This window comes from Hyperolius riggenbachi, chromosome 4 (genome assembly GCF_040937935.1).
Source record: "Hyperolius riggenbachi isolate aHypRig1 chromosome 4, aHypRig1.pri, whole genome shotgun sequence".
In the NCBI taxonomy this organism is placed as follows: domain Eukaryota; kingdom Metazoa; phylum Chordata; class Amphibia; order Anura; family Hyperoliidae; genus Hyperolius; species Hyperolius riggenbachi.
This window is the reverse complement of record NC_090649.1, coordinates 74,074,972-74,091,733: the sequence shown is the minus strand read 5'-3', so window position 1 is coordinate 74,091,733 and position 16,762 is coordinate 74,074,972. Positions and strand designations below refer to the sequence as shown.

General features: G+C 44.4%; 1 protein-coding gene across 2 annotated transcripts in view; it reads left to right on the top strand.

Moving 5' to 3' along the window:
* Nucleotides 1-16,762, top strand: part of HS1BP3 (HCLS1 binding protein 3) — a 180,224-nt gene that overhangs the window by 144,294 nt on the left and 19,168 nt on the right. For both annotated transcript variants that reach the window (XM_068280210.1, XM_068280209.1), the window contains exons 5-6: nucleotides 1,758-1,927; nucleotides 15,059-15,191. In XM_068280210.1, the coding sequence (XP_068136311.1) occupies nucleotides 1,758-1,927; nucleotides 15,059-15,191 (303 nt within the window). The remainder of the gene's footprint in view (nucleotides 1-1,757; nucleotides 1,928-15,058; nucleotides 15,192-16,762) is intronic.

Below are 16,762 nucleotides of genomic sequence, written 5' to 3'. Positions count from 1 at the left end.
ATGTGAATGGCTCCTATTTATAAAATAGGAGCCGTTCACTGTGGATCGGAGAAAGGACAAAAAATGTCAATACCTCAATGAAACTCCAATGAAAATAATGTATTAAAAAAAGTGCTTAATTTTTACAATAATTATGTATACATGATTTAGTCAGTGTTTGCCCATTGTAAAATATTTCCTTTACCTTATTTACATTCTGACATTCATCACATGGTGACATTTTTACTGCTGGCAGGTGATGTCACTGGAAGGAGATGCTGCTTGCATTTTTAGGAGTTGGAAACAGCTGTTATTTCCCACAATGCAACAAAGCTCCCACAGTGTGATGTCAGGACCTCAGTGCTGTGAGGTGCTGACATCACACTGAGGGAGGGGCTTCACCACAATATCAGCCATACAGATCCCCCTGATGATAGGTTTGATAAAAGGAATAGATTTCTCATGGGAAAGGGGGTATCAGCTACTGATTGGGACAAAGTTCAATTCTTGGTTACGGTTTCTCTTTAAGTGTGAACAGAGCCTAACGGGGACTTTGCTGTACCTGTTTTATAAACAGAGACCTGTCGCTGCCATGAATTGAAATCAAACCATCTTGGCCATTTTAGCGAATTCCATTTCTTGATGTGACGAGATCAGGGGCTGCTGAACACATGCTAGACTCTTAGAGGAGGTAGTCATTATTGGCCACCTCGGCCGAGCTTTGTCCAGCGTATATACACAGCTTTTTTTGATTGGCCAGTGACTGACCAGACTATGTCCATGTAGTAAAGTCCTAAGAAGAACTTGGCACACCATCACCTTATTTATGGGTGCTTGGCGAAGTGACATAGGCAGTGTCACAAGATAATCCAAGTAGGATAACCACATGCCTTGATAAAGGGGGACCCTGCGCGGCCCTCGAAACAATTGTTGGTCCATCTTGTGGAAACTGGCACAATAAATATTATGTGCTTCGGAGATTGGTGTGCTGACGATCTATGTCCATGTAGTGAGAGGTCCACCAGATTTTAAATACTATGAACGACAGATTGAGTAGGTGACGTCTCATACTACATGGAAGTGATAAAATTAGCCCATCAATATTGGATGTGTGTACACTCCTCTTCTGTCACTTCAACTTACAAAGAGGTCTTGGGAGTTTAGACCACCATTTTATAACCCTATTCCAGAGAAAAAAAAACTTTTTTTTAGCTTTGAATAGTGTTGTAGGTATTGAGAAGGATTTTTTCTTGCTCTCCTGCGTCCCAATCTGTGACCAGGGCTGTGGATTCGGTACAAAAATCATCTGACTCCAACTCCTCAGTTTATGAAGCCTCCTATTCCAGGTACTCAAAATTGCTCCGACTCTGACTTCTTAGCCTAATTCTTACCAAGGCTATGGATTTGGTACAAAAATCCTCAGAGTCCTCAGTTTATTGAAACCACCGACTTCAGGTGCCCAAAATTGCGCAGACTCCTTGACTTCGACTCCACAGCCCTGTCTGTGAGAATGTGTCCATATAGGGCATGGAGAAAACCCTCCAAAGGTGGCAGAAACCGCAACAAACCTTTGTAGACAACCAGCTTTTATATTAAAGCTTCAAAGCGCTATGGAGGTCTTAGGGACAGAAAATGACAGAAAACCTCTCTAGTTGGAGCAGAAACGGCAGAACACTGCCCCCGTATTCCCCCATGCACCTCATATTTCACATCCAAAGGATGTGTTTTGCGCTGTAATTTCGGTGTCATGTTTATATTGTATCTTTCTATTATTGTAGGACAAAAAGGATAAAGAAGAAAGTCACAGCAAAGAAAGTGCAGGAGCCAATCCCAGCGCCCACACCCAGTATGACTCTGTTCAGTGATGAGGTGGATCCGGACGCAGAGCTGTTTGCACCAAGCGACAGGATTCAGGGCGGCAGCAAGAAGCCCTTCCGGGCATCAGACAGTAAGTGACCCTGCAGATCAGTGTACACTTTTATCATCATAATATTTTTGTATGTGAGAAATAACCTTTTAAGGCCTGGTTTACACTGCAGGTGCTTTTCTAAGCACAAGTGATTTGAAAAACGCTTCACTAATGTAATGCTATTTGTGTGATTTTTTTTTTTTTTCAAAAGCACATAGCTCAAGTAAAACAGAAATTTGCCTTCTGAAAACAGAAGGTACTGTATATACTCGCATATAAGCCCAATTTTCCAGCATAAAAATGTGCTGAAAAGTTACCTTCTCAGCTTATATGCGAGTCAGTGGAGCAGAACGGATGGTGGAACAGGTTTAGTTACTGTGAGGGGAGCGTAAGGATGGCGCACTAGTGATCCTGCTCTTACCAGCTGGCTCCCTGCTGTGTCCGTGCCCCCCCATCCCCTGCAACATGGTGTGCAGAGTGTGCTGCTCAAGACTACCTGTGTCCCCTGGCTTGTGGACCATGCAGGCAACGTGTCAGCGGTCCAATGATCGGGGATTCTTCCTACATGGCAATTGCTGTGTCTCATATCTATGAGGCCATCTAGTGGCTTCTTGAGACACAGCTGTATCATCCTTGGGGCACATCTGGCTATGGGGAGAGGTGCTGACTTGTACTGAGGAAACATCTGGCTACTGGGGAGGGGGCTTATACACAAGTCAATCACTTTTTTCCTGGCTTCTGAGGAAAAAGTTGGTACCTCTGCTTACAAGGGTCGGCTTATATGCGCGTAAATGCTGTATTTGCAATTATTCAGGTTGAAGTGAGTTCTGAGATGTCGCCCCGGTGCATCACTGCTGAAATATGCAAATAACCTCTTTGTTGTCCCTGATAGCTAAACACACCTCCAGATCTGCTGGAATTCAATGATGTGTCAGCGTGTTAATTGTACAGAGACATACTAATCCAACATGCATAAGGATTGTTTCGGATTGGTGCGTCCTCATTCACGCTCCCGATCTAGGAAGAGTCCTGCGCAGGTGCAGTACAAGAAAACCTAGTACTGCGCCTGTACAGGTTGCTCCCGGCGACAAGAGTGCGAATGAGGATGAGCGCTGGCAGTGCAGCCCCAGTGGCCAGCGACTGGCTCAGTCGCCGAAAAGGAAAGTGAGCCGCGGTTAGGGATCGGAGGATCATTTTGTCCTGGTGCGGGTACAGGACGCCGGCGGGGGACGGTTGAAACCCCAGGTAAGTTAAACTCTTTTCTTTTTAACTGCTTACAAGTGTCCTTTAACTTCCTTAGCGGTATGCCGACACTGTGTCGGGCATACCGCTCTCTGTCCTCAGGAGTCCCCTATAGTTAAATAATTTGCTCACATGGCTGTAAAACCTTTAGCTAGCACTAGGCTAGCTAGTAAAGGTGATCAGAACTCCCGATCCAGCCAGTTTATACATTACCCAGCCTGGATCCAGCGATCGGGCATCCTCTCTGCACAGCTACGGTCTCTCTATGGGGAGGATCGGGATTGCTCATGATGTTGGCGACGTCATGTGCGATCCTCCCCATAGTGAAGACCGAAGCTGTGCGGGGAGGCTGCGACAATCGCTGGATCCAGGCTGGGTAATGTATAAACTGGCTGGATCGGGGGGTGACGGACACTTGTACTAGCTAGCCTAGTGCTAGCTACAGGTTTTACAGCCATGTGATGAGCAAATTATTTAATTATGGGGGCAAAAACTAACAAAACCTCCTGAGCGGCGTAACGCTCAGGAGGTTAAAACAGAAGATATTTGTAATTATTCAGGTTGGAGTGAGTATTGCAAATTCCTGCAGTTCAGGAGGTGTGGTTACCTAGCAGGGACAACAGAGATGATTTGCATATTCAGCAGTGATGCATTGTGGGACACCTCAGAGCTCACTCCACCCAGAATAATCGCAAATACTTACTTTAACCAGTTCAGGGCCAAAGGTTTAAACCCCCCTAATGACCAAGCTATTTTTTACAATGTAGTGCTCTGCAGCTTTGATAGCTTGCTGCAGAGCCATACTACTTAGCACACAAGTGATGACGCCCCTTTCTGCCCACTAACAGAGCTTTAAATAAATTTCCCTATTTTTTATTTATTTATTTTTCAGCCCTCCCTCCCCCCGCCAGCCAATCACAGCAGTCCTCTCTCATAGGCATCAGCCTGTGAGTGGGGATGGCGATCAGAGCCTCTCCAGGAGACAGCCAAGTGACACGGCTGTCCCCAGTACAGCACTGGCGTTGATCGCAGCACTGTACAATGTAAATAGATGGCGGTTTCGCCATCTAACAGTCTGCTAGCAGCGATCGCCGCTGGTAGACTGATGACGGTGCGGAGCTCAAGCGGGGATGTGCGCACATCAGCGCATGCAAAACCCTGCCCCAGGACTTGTCGGCGTTAGGCGGTCTTGGGGCTGCCACCTTCCTGATGCCTATCGGCGTTAGGCGGTCAGGAAGGGGTTAAGAAGGCAACCTACTGTTTTTACACATATCATCTTGGTAGGACCCAAAAAAATGCCAAATAGAACTTACCTTGGGCTTCCTCCAGACCCTCGTAGTCTGTCTGTGAGGTCCCTCAGCGTCCTCTGGGCTCCCTCCATTCTTCCGCTGGCTGCTCCATTAGCCCGGTGACTTCACGAGGAGTCGTGTGCCTTGCTCACGCGCCGTTCTGTGCGCATGCGGTTTATTCTTTCAAGAACCGCACGTGCAAACAGCATTATTTATGCACAGAGGCCTAAAACCTATAGCAGCATCATTCGCTGATGTGATTACAGTATCCTAATGTCTGGCTATCGGTCAGACTTCTGCTCTATGACATCATCCGATCTATTTCCAGGCCTCGCTGCATACACCGCACTGAACGTTTCTCTTTTGTTATAACAGACAAAACAACGAAGCTCTGTGTTCTATTGTTATGTTATATTTAGTACACTAGCTCAGAAAGAGAGAAGTATTACATATTTCTGTAAATTCCACTGTCCCAAAAAGGGCTATGTTTTGTTTGTTTCTGACGATGATGGTTGTACATGAGCTTTTTCACATTGTGAGATTTATTTCATGCTGTTCATATGAGTAACAAGTTCTTCAGACTTCCTATTTTACTAAATAGCGGGGGATGGAGAGGGGGGCCGTCTGCCGTGTGGTCCGGGAGTACGGTACATATAATCCCAGATGTCATAACACACATGATATAGTGGCTATCACAATGGGCGTGTGCCTGTCTGGAATAGACCATTGAATATGCTGCAGATGGGAGAATACCACCAGGGGTTCTGATTTATGCTGGTGTTTCCAGAAGAAAGTATTTCTAATACAGTGTGTCTTCTTCCCGGTACCATCTATAGAGAGGCACCGGATACCAAGGAAGTCCATAACCTCTCCTTCGGACCTTTCAAGTGACTTGTTTGTTAACAACACTAGAGAGCACAAAAAACAGGCTCTTATGGCTCATACACACGGGTTACAACTGTCACCGCAACGACGTGCATGCACGTTTTGCGGCGACAGGTCCAGGTTGCGCGGCCAATCGCCGGCAACAGCTGTCGTCGCCTCAACTGTCGCTAGTCCGCCACGCATACTGCGTGTGTATGCGGACTAGCGACAGCAACCCATAGACCATGGACGGAGCTTCCGGCGGGGGGAGGAACCTTCGGCGACAGCTTCCGCCGCATCTCTGTCCCTCTGTGCGCCGTGTGTACAGCTGCTGCACAGAGGGACATGGCAACGAGCTGTCGCCGAGCTGTCGCGCACACGTCCCCGGTGTGCTAGCGACAAGCTACAGAGGTACCCAGTGTGTACCCACCATTACAAGGGCCTGAGCCCACGGATACAGTTGTGTCCGCTTTTCAGTTACACATCAATGTCAAAGATGCATAAAAGTGGATACAACTGCGTCAGCTGGCTCAGGCCCTATCTGAAAGTTTCCTAAAGGGAACCTAAAAAGAGAGGGATATGGATGTTTCCTTTTAAATAATACCAGTTGCTGGGCATCCTGCTGATCTCTTTGGCTGCAGTAGTGGCTGAATCACATACCTGAAACAAGCATGCAGCTAATCCAGTCTGACTTCAGTCAGAGCACCTGATCTGCATGCTTGTTCAGGGGCTGTGGCTGAAAGTATTAGAGACACAGAATCAGCAGGAGAGTCGGGCAACTGGTATTATTTTCAAAAGGAAAAATTCACATCCTTCTCAGTTTAGGTTCCTTTTAAAGAACCACAATCACAAAAATTGGTTAAATTTAAAATACATATTTTTTAGAAGTACTCGTCACAAAGATGGAGAAGCAGCCATACTAAGACTTCCGTGTGCCTAAGCTCACGGTCACAATACCACGTGACCAAGCAGCAGACAAATCCACAGAGCTGAAACCACCAAATGAGAAAAACAATGCTCTTTTATTTTTAACGTCATTAAAATGACATCAAGTCAGTATTCATAGCAATAGCAAGTCAGTAGTATAGCAATGGCAACAGCCCGCTGTTTCGAACTTGATGTGCTTTGTCAAGCCATGCTGCTATGCCTGACAAAGCACGTCAAGTTCGAAGCAGCGGGCTGTTGCCATTGCTATACTACTGACTTGATGTCATTTTAATGACGTTAAAAATAAAAGATCATTGTTTTTCTCATTTGGTGGTTTCAGCTCTGTGGATTTGTCTATATTTTTAAGTAGTACATTTTTCCTGGAGTAAAATTCCCCATAAATTACTTTTCTCCTATGTTGCTCTCACTTGCAGTAGGCAGTACAAATCTGACAGGTTTTGGACTAGTCCATCTCATGGGGGACTTTCAGTATTTCAATTACGGTAAACTTTACTAAAGGACCCTCTGTAAAGGACCTATATAAGGATACCAGTCAGCTTCCCTACTTGCTTGCCTGCTTTTTTGGCGGTTGAACCAAGCCAACTGCCATTCAGTAAGTGTTTTTGAATATAAAGAAAACCCTGAGAATCCCCCATGAGAAGATGGACTAGTCCAAAACCTATCAGATCTGTCAACTTTTTACTGCCTACTTTATGTGACAGCAATTAATAGGGCATTTTACTTGGAAACAAATGTACATTTTATACAGATCATACACATGCATTTTACTAATTTTTCTGATAGTGGTTCTTTAACCTGTAGTGACGGCGGCAGCCCCAGGACCGCCTAACGCCGATTGGCGTAAAGTCCTGGGGCTCTGTTTTGCAGGAGATTGCGCGCAGGGTGCGCACGCATCTCCTGCTTGGTGGCCGGAGCTGTGATCGCAGCTCAGGAGACTGTTAGACGGCGAAACCGCCATCTAATTACTGGTACAGCGCGGCAATCTACAGCAGCAGCTGAAGCCTATGATTGGCTGGCGGGGAGAAGGAGGGGTGAGTATAACAAATCTAAAAAAAAACACATTTTTTATTAAAAATAAACAAACAAACATCTGGGGGGTGATCAGACCCCACCAACAGAGAGCTCTGTTGGTGGGGAGAAAAGGGTGGGGGAATCACTAGTGTGCTGTGTCGTGTGGCCCTGCAGCTGCAGTTCTCTAAAAATGTCCTGGTCAATAGGGGGGGTTTAACACCGTGGTCCTCAAGAGGTTGAAGCAAATCTGAAGTAAAAAAAAAAACAAACTAACAATAACATACTTTCAACCAACAAGATTGCTATATGTAAATTAGAAGAGTCGATGGAATCATAAATTAAGGAGTCGGAGTTGAAGTCGGAAGATTTTTGTACTGACTCCACAGCCCTAGTTGTAGGTCCATCTACAGCGGACATCTATAGGCATTTTTGTATCCCCCATATACCTTTGCCACGAACATCAGCGCCAACTTTCTACTTTACTTGATACATGCAAATAATTCTAAGAAATGCAAATCTATGCAGCTCGAAAATGGACCAATGAAATGGTTTCACTGCAAGATTTGATTAGTCCATTTTAACAATAGATTTTCATAATTATTAGCTTAATTCTCAATCATCTGAAATGTATTTGCACCCCAATTATGACATTGGTGGACAGTGGTAGATGTAGATTTGTGCAAGACATTTAGCACAATACAAACATAGATGGTACTGCGAGTAGCTTTTTTAAAGACTAGCTGGCAGTCTAAGGGTTAATTGGGTACGTTTCATTTTCTTTTTTTTTTCACTCCGTTTCAACTTTCATGCCTATAAACCCCTTACCTACCTTCCAACAAAGGTAGCGTTGGCAGAAAGAATATATAAAGGTAGTGTTTAAAGCCTAAATAGATTACAGATTACTCTTGCCATTTAATAGGTTTTTGGGAAGACTATCGGAGACCCTTCCTGAACTACACACATTATTTGTAGTGATTCTGGTCACATACTGGTTGAACTCGATGGACGTATGTCTTTTTTCAACCAAAATAACTATGTAACTATGTAACATGATGCAGGTCATCTATTGAATAGCTTCTGTCTTACAGGTTTCACTGTCACTCACGTTTGGGCTGCCTATGTAAGACTGTAGACATGTTAGCAATGCTGGCCTGTCTGACCACACACGGGAAGATTTAAAGGACCACTACCGTGACAAATTGAAAAAAAAGTAAAAAGAAAAAAAAGTTGATTCATGTGTATAAAATGTACATTTGATCCAGAACGCTGTCACTTACAATAGGTATTTAAAGACTGTCAGTTCTGACTGGTTTTGGACGAATCCATCTCCTCGTGGGGGATTCTCAGGGTTCTCTTTATTTTCAAAACTACTACTTTTCAGACCATGAGATGCATTTTTTCTCCCCCAAGAGTCTTGTGGTCCAAATAATACAGTCCCGAACGGCAGCAGCTCTCCCCCACGTCGCTATTACCATGGCAGAAGGCCCCCTGTCTCCTGTAACATTCACCTGATCCAGGCGGTCCGCCACAAGCTGCACTTTTCTTGCGACGACTGCCACAGCACCGAGAGTGAGCCTGGCCTGGTGGAGGATGGAAGACATCAGCCAGGAAGACAGACATGGAAGGAAAAGGAGGACGTTCAGCATCCCCACAGCGTGACCCCGGCGCACGTGTGCCATCAGGTCACAGAGGGAAAGGTCGTCTGCCACAAGCTGCCAAAGATCTAGACAACTACTTCATTAAAGGACAACTGAAGCGAGAGGTGTATGGAGGCTGCCATATTTATTTCCTTTTAAAGAGAACCTGAACTGAAAATAAAAAGTCAAAATAACAATACACAGGTCATACTTACCTCCCGTGTAGTCTACTCCTCAATCTATTTCTCCTCTACTGCATCCTATTTGTCCACCGTGATTGATGGAATTCTTTGTCCTCCATTTTAAAAATGGCCATTACCCCATAACAGCTTCCTGGTCAGCACACTGTTAAACTGTAATATCGCCCACTTGAGCCATAGGGAAACATGGACATTACCTTGCACATTCAGTTGTAATTGACAGCTGCTGATATATAACTGACAGCAACTGGTATATTTCAGCTCTGACAAAATAGTGTCAGAATTGGAAGGGATCACTGTCAGAAGAAAACGGTGAGCTTCTGAGAGGAACTGACGGTGAGGTTAGTATGTAATATTCATTTGCAGCTATGTCATGTGTTTATTTTAAACAATTCAAGTTCCGGTTCCCTTTCAGGTTCCCAGTTGCCTGGCTGTCCTACTGATCGGTTTGGCTGCAGTAGTCTCTGAATCAGACCAGAAACAAGCATGCAGCTAATCTTGTCAGATGTGACGATCATGTCAGAAACACCAGATCTGCTGCATGCTTGTTCAGGGTTTATGGCTAAACGTATTAGAGACAGAGGATCAGTAGGATAGCCAGGTAACTAGTATTGCTTAAAAGGAAATCGATATACTGTAGCAGCCTCCATATACCTCTCACTTCAGTTGTCCTTTAAAAAAATAACATAATTGATCCTGATTTTTCAATGCCCGTCTTTTTCTGAGTACATTCAGCCCAGTTCTCTCAGGAAGTTATGTGTACTTGCTCCTACAACTGGTCAATGTGACCCCACCAGTCCCCACTGACCTGTCATTACCCACTCCTCCACTCTGTCTTCTTTATTCACTGAACTATGGGACCTTTACTGGTGTCGTCTTCTGATTTAAAAATGTCATCATTCTTCTTATTTTCCAGAAACAGTCTCTTGACCTCTCTGAACTTTATAGCTATTGCCTCATATTTCTGCTCTGTGTCTTTCCAAATTATAAGAATATGAGAATATCTTTTCAACAACATTTCCTCATTTTAGAGTCGACTCACGCCTTGGTCCTCTTCAGTCTAGTTTTCACCCAGCACACCCAATTTACTACTTCAGCCTACCTCACCTCAAGGACGGAAGCAATTTTCCCCTGTCAGCGCTCCTCCCATTCATTCGCCAATAACTTTATCACTACTGATCATACCTAAATGATCTACCGTATATCTTATTTCTTTTTTGTTGTTGTTATAGTTGTTGTTTTTTTCACACCACAAATTAGGCTTGGGAGGGGGGAGTGATACTTGTTTTTAGTAATTACTTTATTTTCTATGAATTTTATAGTTAAATAAAAGAAAAAATACACAATTTCTCCAATTTTATCCCCTATAGTTTTAAAATAAGCAATATTACTATAAATAAAACGTACACATTTTATTTGCCTGTTAGTCTCCGCTATCACAACCTTTAAATTTTGTTTCTACCTAGTACAATATATAGCAATAATATATTATTTGGAAAGAAAAGGTGGATTTTTACTGTCTTGTGGTTTTTTTGTATCTGGTCAATAATTACAAGCCCTTATTTGTTAACATAACAGTAATATACCCTCATGACAAACTGAGTCGCTAAAGTAACTATTTGTTTGCGTTTTTTTTTTATTTTTGCTTTTCCCCCAAAACTTTTTTTTACAGGGTTTGAGCTGTGGCAGGGAGACCGCAGTGAGATCGGTGGAAGCTACGAAAGCAGCGAGAACGCCTGGCCTCGGTGTATTGAAATCTACGCCCTGGCAGCCAGATATGCCTTTGACATTTTGTCACATAAAACATTTCCACAGGAAATAAACCATATACCATGTGCAGTTAGCACAGTGGAAGCTGCTAATCAGTGGCTGTTACTGCTGCTGGCACAGTGGCAGCTGCTAATCAGTGGCTGTTACTGCTGCTGGCACAGTGGCAGCTGCTAATCAGTGGCTGTTACTGCTGCTGGCACAGTGGCAGCTGCTAATCAGTGGCTGCTACTGCTGCTGGCACAGTGGCAGCTGCTAATCAGTGGCTGCTACTGCTGCTGGCACAGTGGCAGTTGCTAATCAGTGGCTGTTACTGCTGCTGGCACAGTGGCAGCTGCTAATCAGTGGCTGTTACTGCTGCTGGCACAGTGGCAGCTGCTAATCAGTGGATGTTAGGGCTGGTTCAGACGGACGCTTGCAGAGCGTTTACCGCCAGTGTTCGGGACTTGGCGTTAAACGCTCCCATTCAAGTGAATGGGAGCGTTTGCACCAAGCTTTTGCACGCGTTTACACGAACGCGGTGTTCTGGTCCCGATTTTCGCTAGCGTTCGAGCTGCACCTGGAAGCGACATGTAGCTTCCAGGGAGCGGCCAACCACGACGGCTAATGTCCCCCTAGGGGAAGAAAAACCGCGACCGCATCGGAACGCGACGCGAAGGCTACTAAAAGTCTGACCGCGCAGCCACCGCAACGCCCCCAAACGTGACGCCACGCAGACGTCCGTCTGAACCAGCCCTTACTGCTGCTAGCACAGTGGCAGCTGCTAATCGAGCTGCTAATCAGTGGCTGTTACTGCTGCTGGCATAGTGGCAGCTGCTTATCAGTGGCTTTTACTGCTGCTGGCACAGTGGCAGCTGCTAATCTGTGGCTGTTATTGCTGCTGGCACAGTGGCAGCTGCTAATCAGTGGTGGCTGGCTGCTACTGCTGCTGGCATAGTGGTGGCTACTAATCAGTGGCTGCTACTGCTACAGTGGTGGCTGATAACTTACATGCGAACAAAAGGAGGAGGCAGAACAGCAACATAAGGTGCCCCTGCAGGCGGCACAGCAGCTACGGCATGCGGGCTGCATGGAATTAATAACTGTAGAAAGATTTAGGGGCCACCAGAAAAGGCTCGGAAGGCCGCATTTAGCCCCCGGGCTGGACTTTGGGTATGCCACATGTAAAAGGAAATTGATGTGACAGCCTCCATATTCCTCTCACTTCACTTGTCCTTTAACCTCTTACCCATCCTCCCGTCTTTGAGTGACATTTCCCCCAGATCTGTACTTGGCTTATCCCAGCAGAAAAGGAGCACAGGATTTAACCAGACCCCATGAGTCACATTTTCTTCTGAGAAGACAATAAAGCTAATCCAATTCCCTGAATTCCAAGCGTCAAAGTGACACCCACATCAAACAGTAGAAGAACTTCTGCTTTTTATCAGAAATATGCAGGTCAGATCAGACAGTCACACCCCAAGTGTAATACCACCATAAAATCCCACTCCATGTGTGCTGTTTAATGTGTGTGTGTGTGTGTGGGGGGGGGGGGGTACATAGATGGCTGGTTAGACTTCCTCTCCTGGTCTCTCTGTATACCCCATCACTAATGGAAGATTATAAATTATGTTTATGGGCAATAAACTAGGAGCAAAGGCAGAAGGAAAAAACAATTGCTGGAAGAATGGGATAACGGGAAATGGAATAATAATAATAAGAGAAAGGAATGTGGAGAGAGACGGATGAATAATGAGTTTAGTCTTTCAAAAGCCCCCCAGCAGCCTTCTGGACACTATTATAACTATGGCAAGTTTCTGTTTGCCGTTACTAGATTGCAAGATGAAGCGGAAGAGCCTTGATTACATTCTGCTACCAGCAAAGCCAACTATAGTAACGGCACAGCATCTTATGTACTGGAGAGCGGACTGGCCAGCTGCTGCCCACATTGCATTGCTTCATCTCCAGGAGTGCGGACAGACCAGCTGCTGCCCAGTTCACAATACCTCAACTCCAGGAGTCCACATTGGCCAGTTGCTGCACATTTTCCCATACCTCAACTCCAGGTGTGCAGGCAGGCCAGTTGATGCCCAGTTTGCAGTACCTCAACTTCAGGAGTGCAGATAGGCCAGCTGCTACCCAGTTTGCATTACCTCAACTTCAGGAGTGCAGATAGGCCAGCTGCTACCCAGTTTGCATTACCTAAACCTCAGGAGTGCATATAGGCCAGCTGCTACCCAGTTTGCATTACCTAAACCTCAGGAGTGCATATAGGCCAGCTGCTACCCAGTTTGCAATACCTCAACTTCAGGAGTGCAGACTGGCCATCTGCTACCCAGTTTGCGATACCTCAACTCCAGGAATGCAGATAGGTCAACTGCTGCCCAGTTTGCATTACCTTCTCTTCAGGAGTGCAGACAGGCCAACTGCTGCTCATTATTCAATACCTCAACTTCAGGCATACAGACAGGCCGACTGCTGCCCATTATTCAATACCTCAACCCCAGGAGTGCAGACAGGTCAGCTGCTGTGCACTCTGCAATATATCATCTCCTGGAGTGTGGGCAGGCCAGCTGCTGCCCATTATTTAATACCTCAACCCCAGGAGTGCAGACAGGTCAGCTGCTGTGCACTTTGCAATACATCATCTCCTGGAGTGTGGGCAGGCCAGCTGCTGCCCATTATTTAATACCTCAACCCCAGGAGTGCAGACAGGTCAGCTGCTGTGCACTTTGCAATACATCATCTCCTGGAGTGTGGGCAGGCCAGCTGCTGCCCATTATTTAATACCTCAACCCCAGGAGTGCAGACAGGGCAGCTGTTACCCAGTTTTCAAGACCTCAACTTCAGGAGTTCAGACAGGCCAGCAGTTACCCAGTTTTCAAGACCTCAACTCTAGGAGTGCACACAGGCCAGCTGCTGCCCAGTTTCAAAAACATCAACTCCAGTGCAGATACCTTAGCAATACCTCATCTCCTGGAGTGTGAACAGGCCAGTTGCTGTCCACATAGTATGGCAGCCTCGGCTCTTGGCTTTCGGACATTTTCCCCCCAGCCTTCCAGAACCTGCATGAGCCAAAACCAACTCCGGGTACAACGCCCCGTTTGTACATGGTGAAATAAATTATTCTGACTTTGCAATGCCTCATCTCCTGGAGTGAGAACAAGCCAGCTGCTGTCCTCTTTGCAGTACTGTATCTCATTCTTGCAAGCAAGTTTAAAGCAAATTGTAAGCATCTTGGAATTAGGCCACTGGAAGGCACTTCCTGCCAATTTAGATTTGCCCAGTTTCAGGCTGAATTAACCACTTAGCAGCTTCTGCCATGCTTTTCTATGTCCCTGTTTATAAACACCTGTAAACTCATGTAAACCCTGGTTCTGTTTTCTATTTTTAGAAAACTGAGTCAGTATAGCACCGTCTTGTGGCCAAAAAGTAAAACTACATCCAAATACACCATTATACACTTACCATAGAAAAATTAAATACATTTTCATTATTTTCTAACTCCTTCACCCCTAACCCAAAATAAATTATTACCGCCATACATTGTACTGGGGACACAATTTAAACATTGTAATAACCTGGACAAATGGGCAAATAAAATGTGTCTGTTTTATCTACAATAGCACATTTTATGTTTAAACTACAATGGCTGAAAGCTGCATACAAAACAATATAATTCTTAGCATAAAGTACTGCCCAAAGAAAGCCTTGTTTGTCCCACAAAAAATAATATATAGATCATTTCCTTTCAGTGTGATAATTGGCAATAAAGTTATTACCGAATGAATGGGAATAGCTTTTGAAGGGGAAAAAACCTGTGGTAGATAAGTGGTTAAATTTTGCATGCAAGCCCAAATTATTAGCAATTCATTGACTATGACAGTACTTAGCAGGGCTTTTAATGCAAATATATAAACTGATGAGATATGAGTTGTCTATCTATAGTTCTAATCCTAGTAAGGACTTTGCTGTAATCCCATAGATATTTTTGATTAAAAAAAAAAGTTACAAATCCTGGAAAACTCAACTGAGGATATGGTGGCTGCCATGTTTATTGCCTTTCAAACAATATTACTTGCCTGGCAGTCAAGAAATGCAGACTGTCTAAAAAGAAATGAATATGGAAACCTTGTCTCGACCCTGGACATTGTGTCGTAAAATGATCCTTTGATTGTCCATATTTTTACTGCTGTTAAAATCTGCATTATAATCCTATTGTTTATTTTCCAGATGTAAAATTGTTTGAAGAACAAGACCTGGGAGGAATTGTTAAGAAAGGAGACTCCTTACTCCTGCCATCTGCCTACAGTGAAGAGCCATTGTTCAAGCCATCCAGCGATGAGAATGTGGATGACTTATTCCGGTAAGACCTCACTGTATTGTTTATAGTCATGTGAAGGGGTGTTCTCCATGTACTTAATATAACTCTCACATATGCACATGCTGGATATTTTGCCTATTTATAAGAAAACTGGTTCATATTCAAACTATAGATTTGCAGTTGAAAGAAGCAAAGGAATCGTACAACACGGGGGGTATGGCCTCCACAGAGCCTTGATCTCAGCATTATGGAGTCAGTCTAGATTCTAGAATGACTAGCACAGACAGAAACGGGCCAATCAAAATCTGCAAGGGAACTGTGGAACGTTCTATGGTATGTCAATAACAGCTTACCATTGGGATTAGCTACAGCCTGCAGGTACTTCCAAAAGACTACCTAAGAAATAGTCATACCAAATATAGATTTTCTTTTTGCTTCATTGGCCTTTGACTGTGATCAGGGTAAGGACTAGGTTGTGAGCTCCTCTGAGGGACAGTTGGGTGGCAAGACTATAATCTCTGAAAACAACCATCAACCCTCTACACTCAAACTATCACAGTAAGAACTCTAGTAATGATAAAAACAACTACATTGCAAGTTGTATTCGATCGCACAAATTAAGGATATTTGCTTCCAAAATGGATTGCATGAAAAAGCATCTTGTACTAAACCCTTTCACCAGCGTTGAGGTTTCCTCTGTTTGAAAGGGTCCCTACTCTACCCACACCAGTCAGCAAGCAAGTAAGCAAACTTTTCATTCTCTTGAACCTGAGACTCACACTGAGGTTTTAAGGGAACACAGTCATGCGTGCAAATCATTCTAAGTTCTCCAGGGAACAACAAACTGCGCTACTCACACCTTCACATAAATGGGCTTTGCTGGCATAGAAGCAGGAGAGTTACAGCCAGATGTCAGACCACAATGGCTACTAAAAAAACGCACAAGCAAGGGAAGCTATGCTCATTCTGTTAAGGGGAGTAGGGGCCCTTTTGAATGTAGGGAGCCTAAATGCTAGTGAAAGGGTGTACTACAGCATGCTTTTGCATGCAATTTACTTTAGAAGTGAATATCCTCTATCCTTCTAGATGTGCTCTTTTAATCCTTACTAGAGTTCCAGCTTGCTGTGAGTGTTTCAGTGTGAGTGTATCAGTGTGAAGGATTAATGATTGCTTGTATGTAAATTGACCACTACCCTCAGCACCCCTATCCCCCCCCCCCCCCCTAAATCCTGTGCCCTTAAACACTTCACCTCCAAGGGTTTTCCCCTTAAAAAAAACAAAGTAATTTTCACCTGCCGGCGCTCCTTCCGTTCATTCATCTATAACTTGATTACTACTTATCACAACGAAACAATCTATATCTTGTTTTTTTCGCCACCGATTAGGCTTTCTTAGAACTTTTTACTAGAATTACTTTATTCTAAAGGTGTTTTAACAGGAAGAAGAAAGTAATACATGCTACCGTTATTAAAACCCACACAGTTTATTTGCCCATTGGTCCCAGTTATTGCAACGTTTTAAATTTTTCCAATTTTTTATTTGTAAATAAATGTGCATTTTCTTTTTCAGTTTTGCGTCCATCCCTAATTACAAGCCCATAATTTATAAATTAA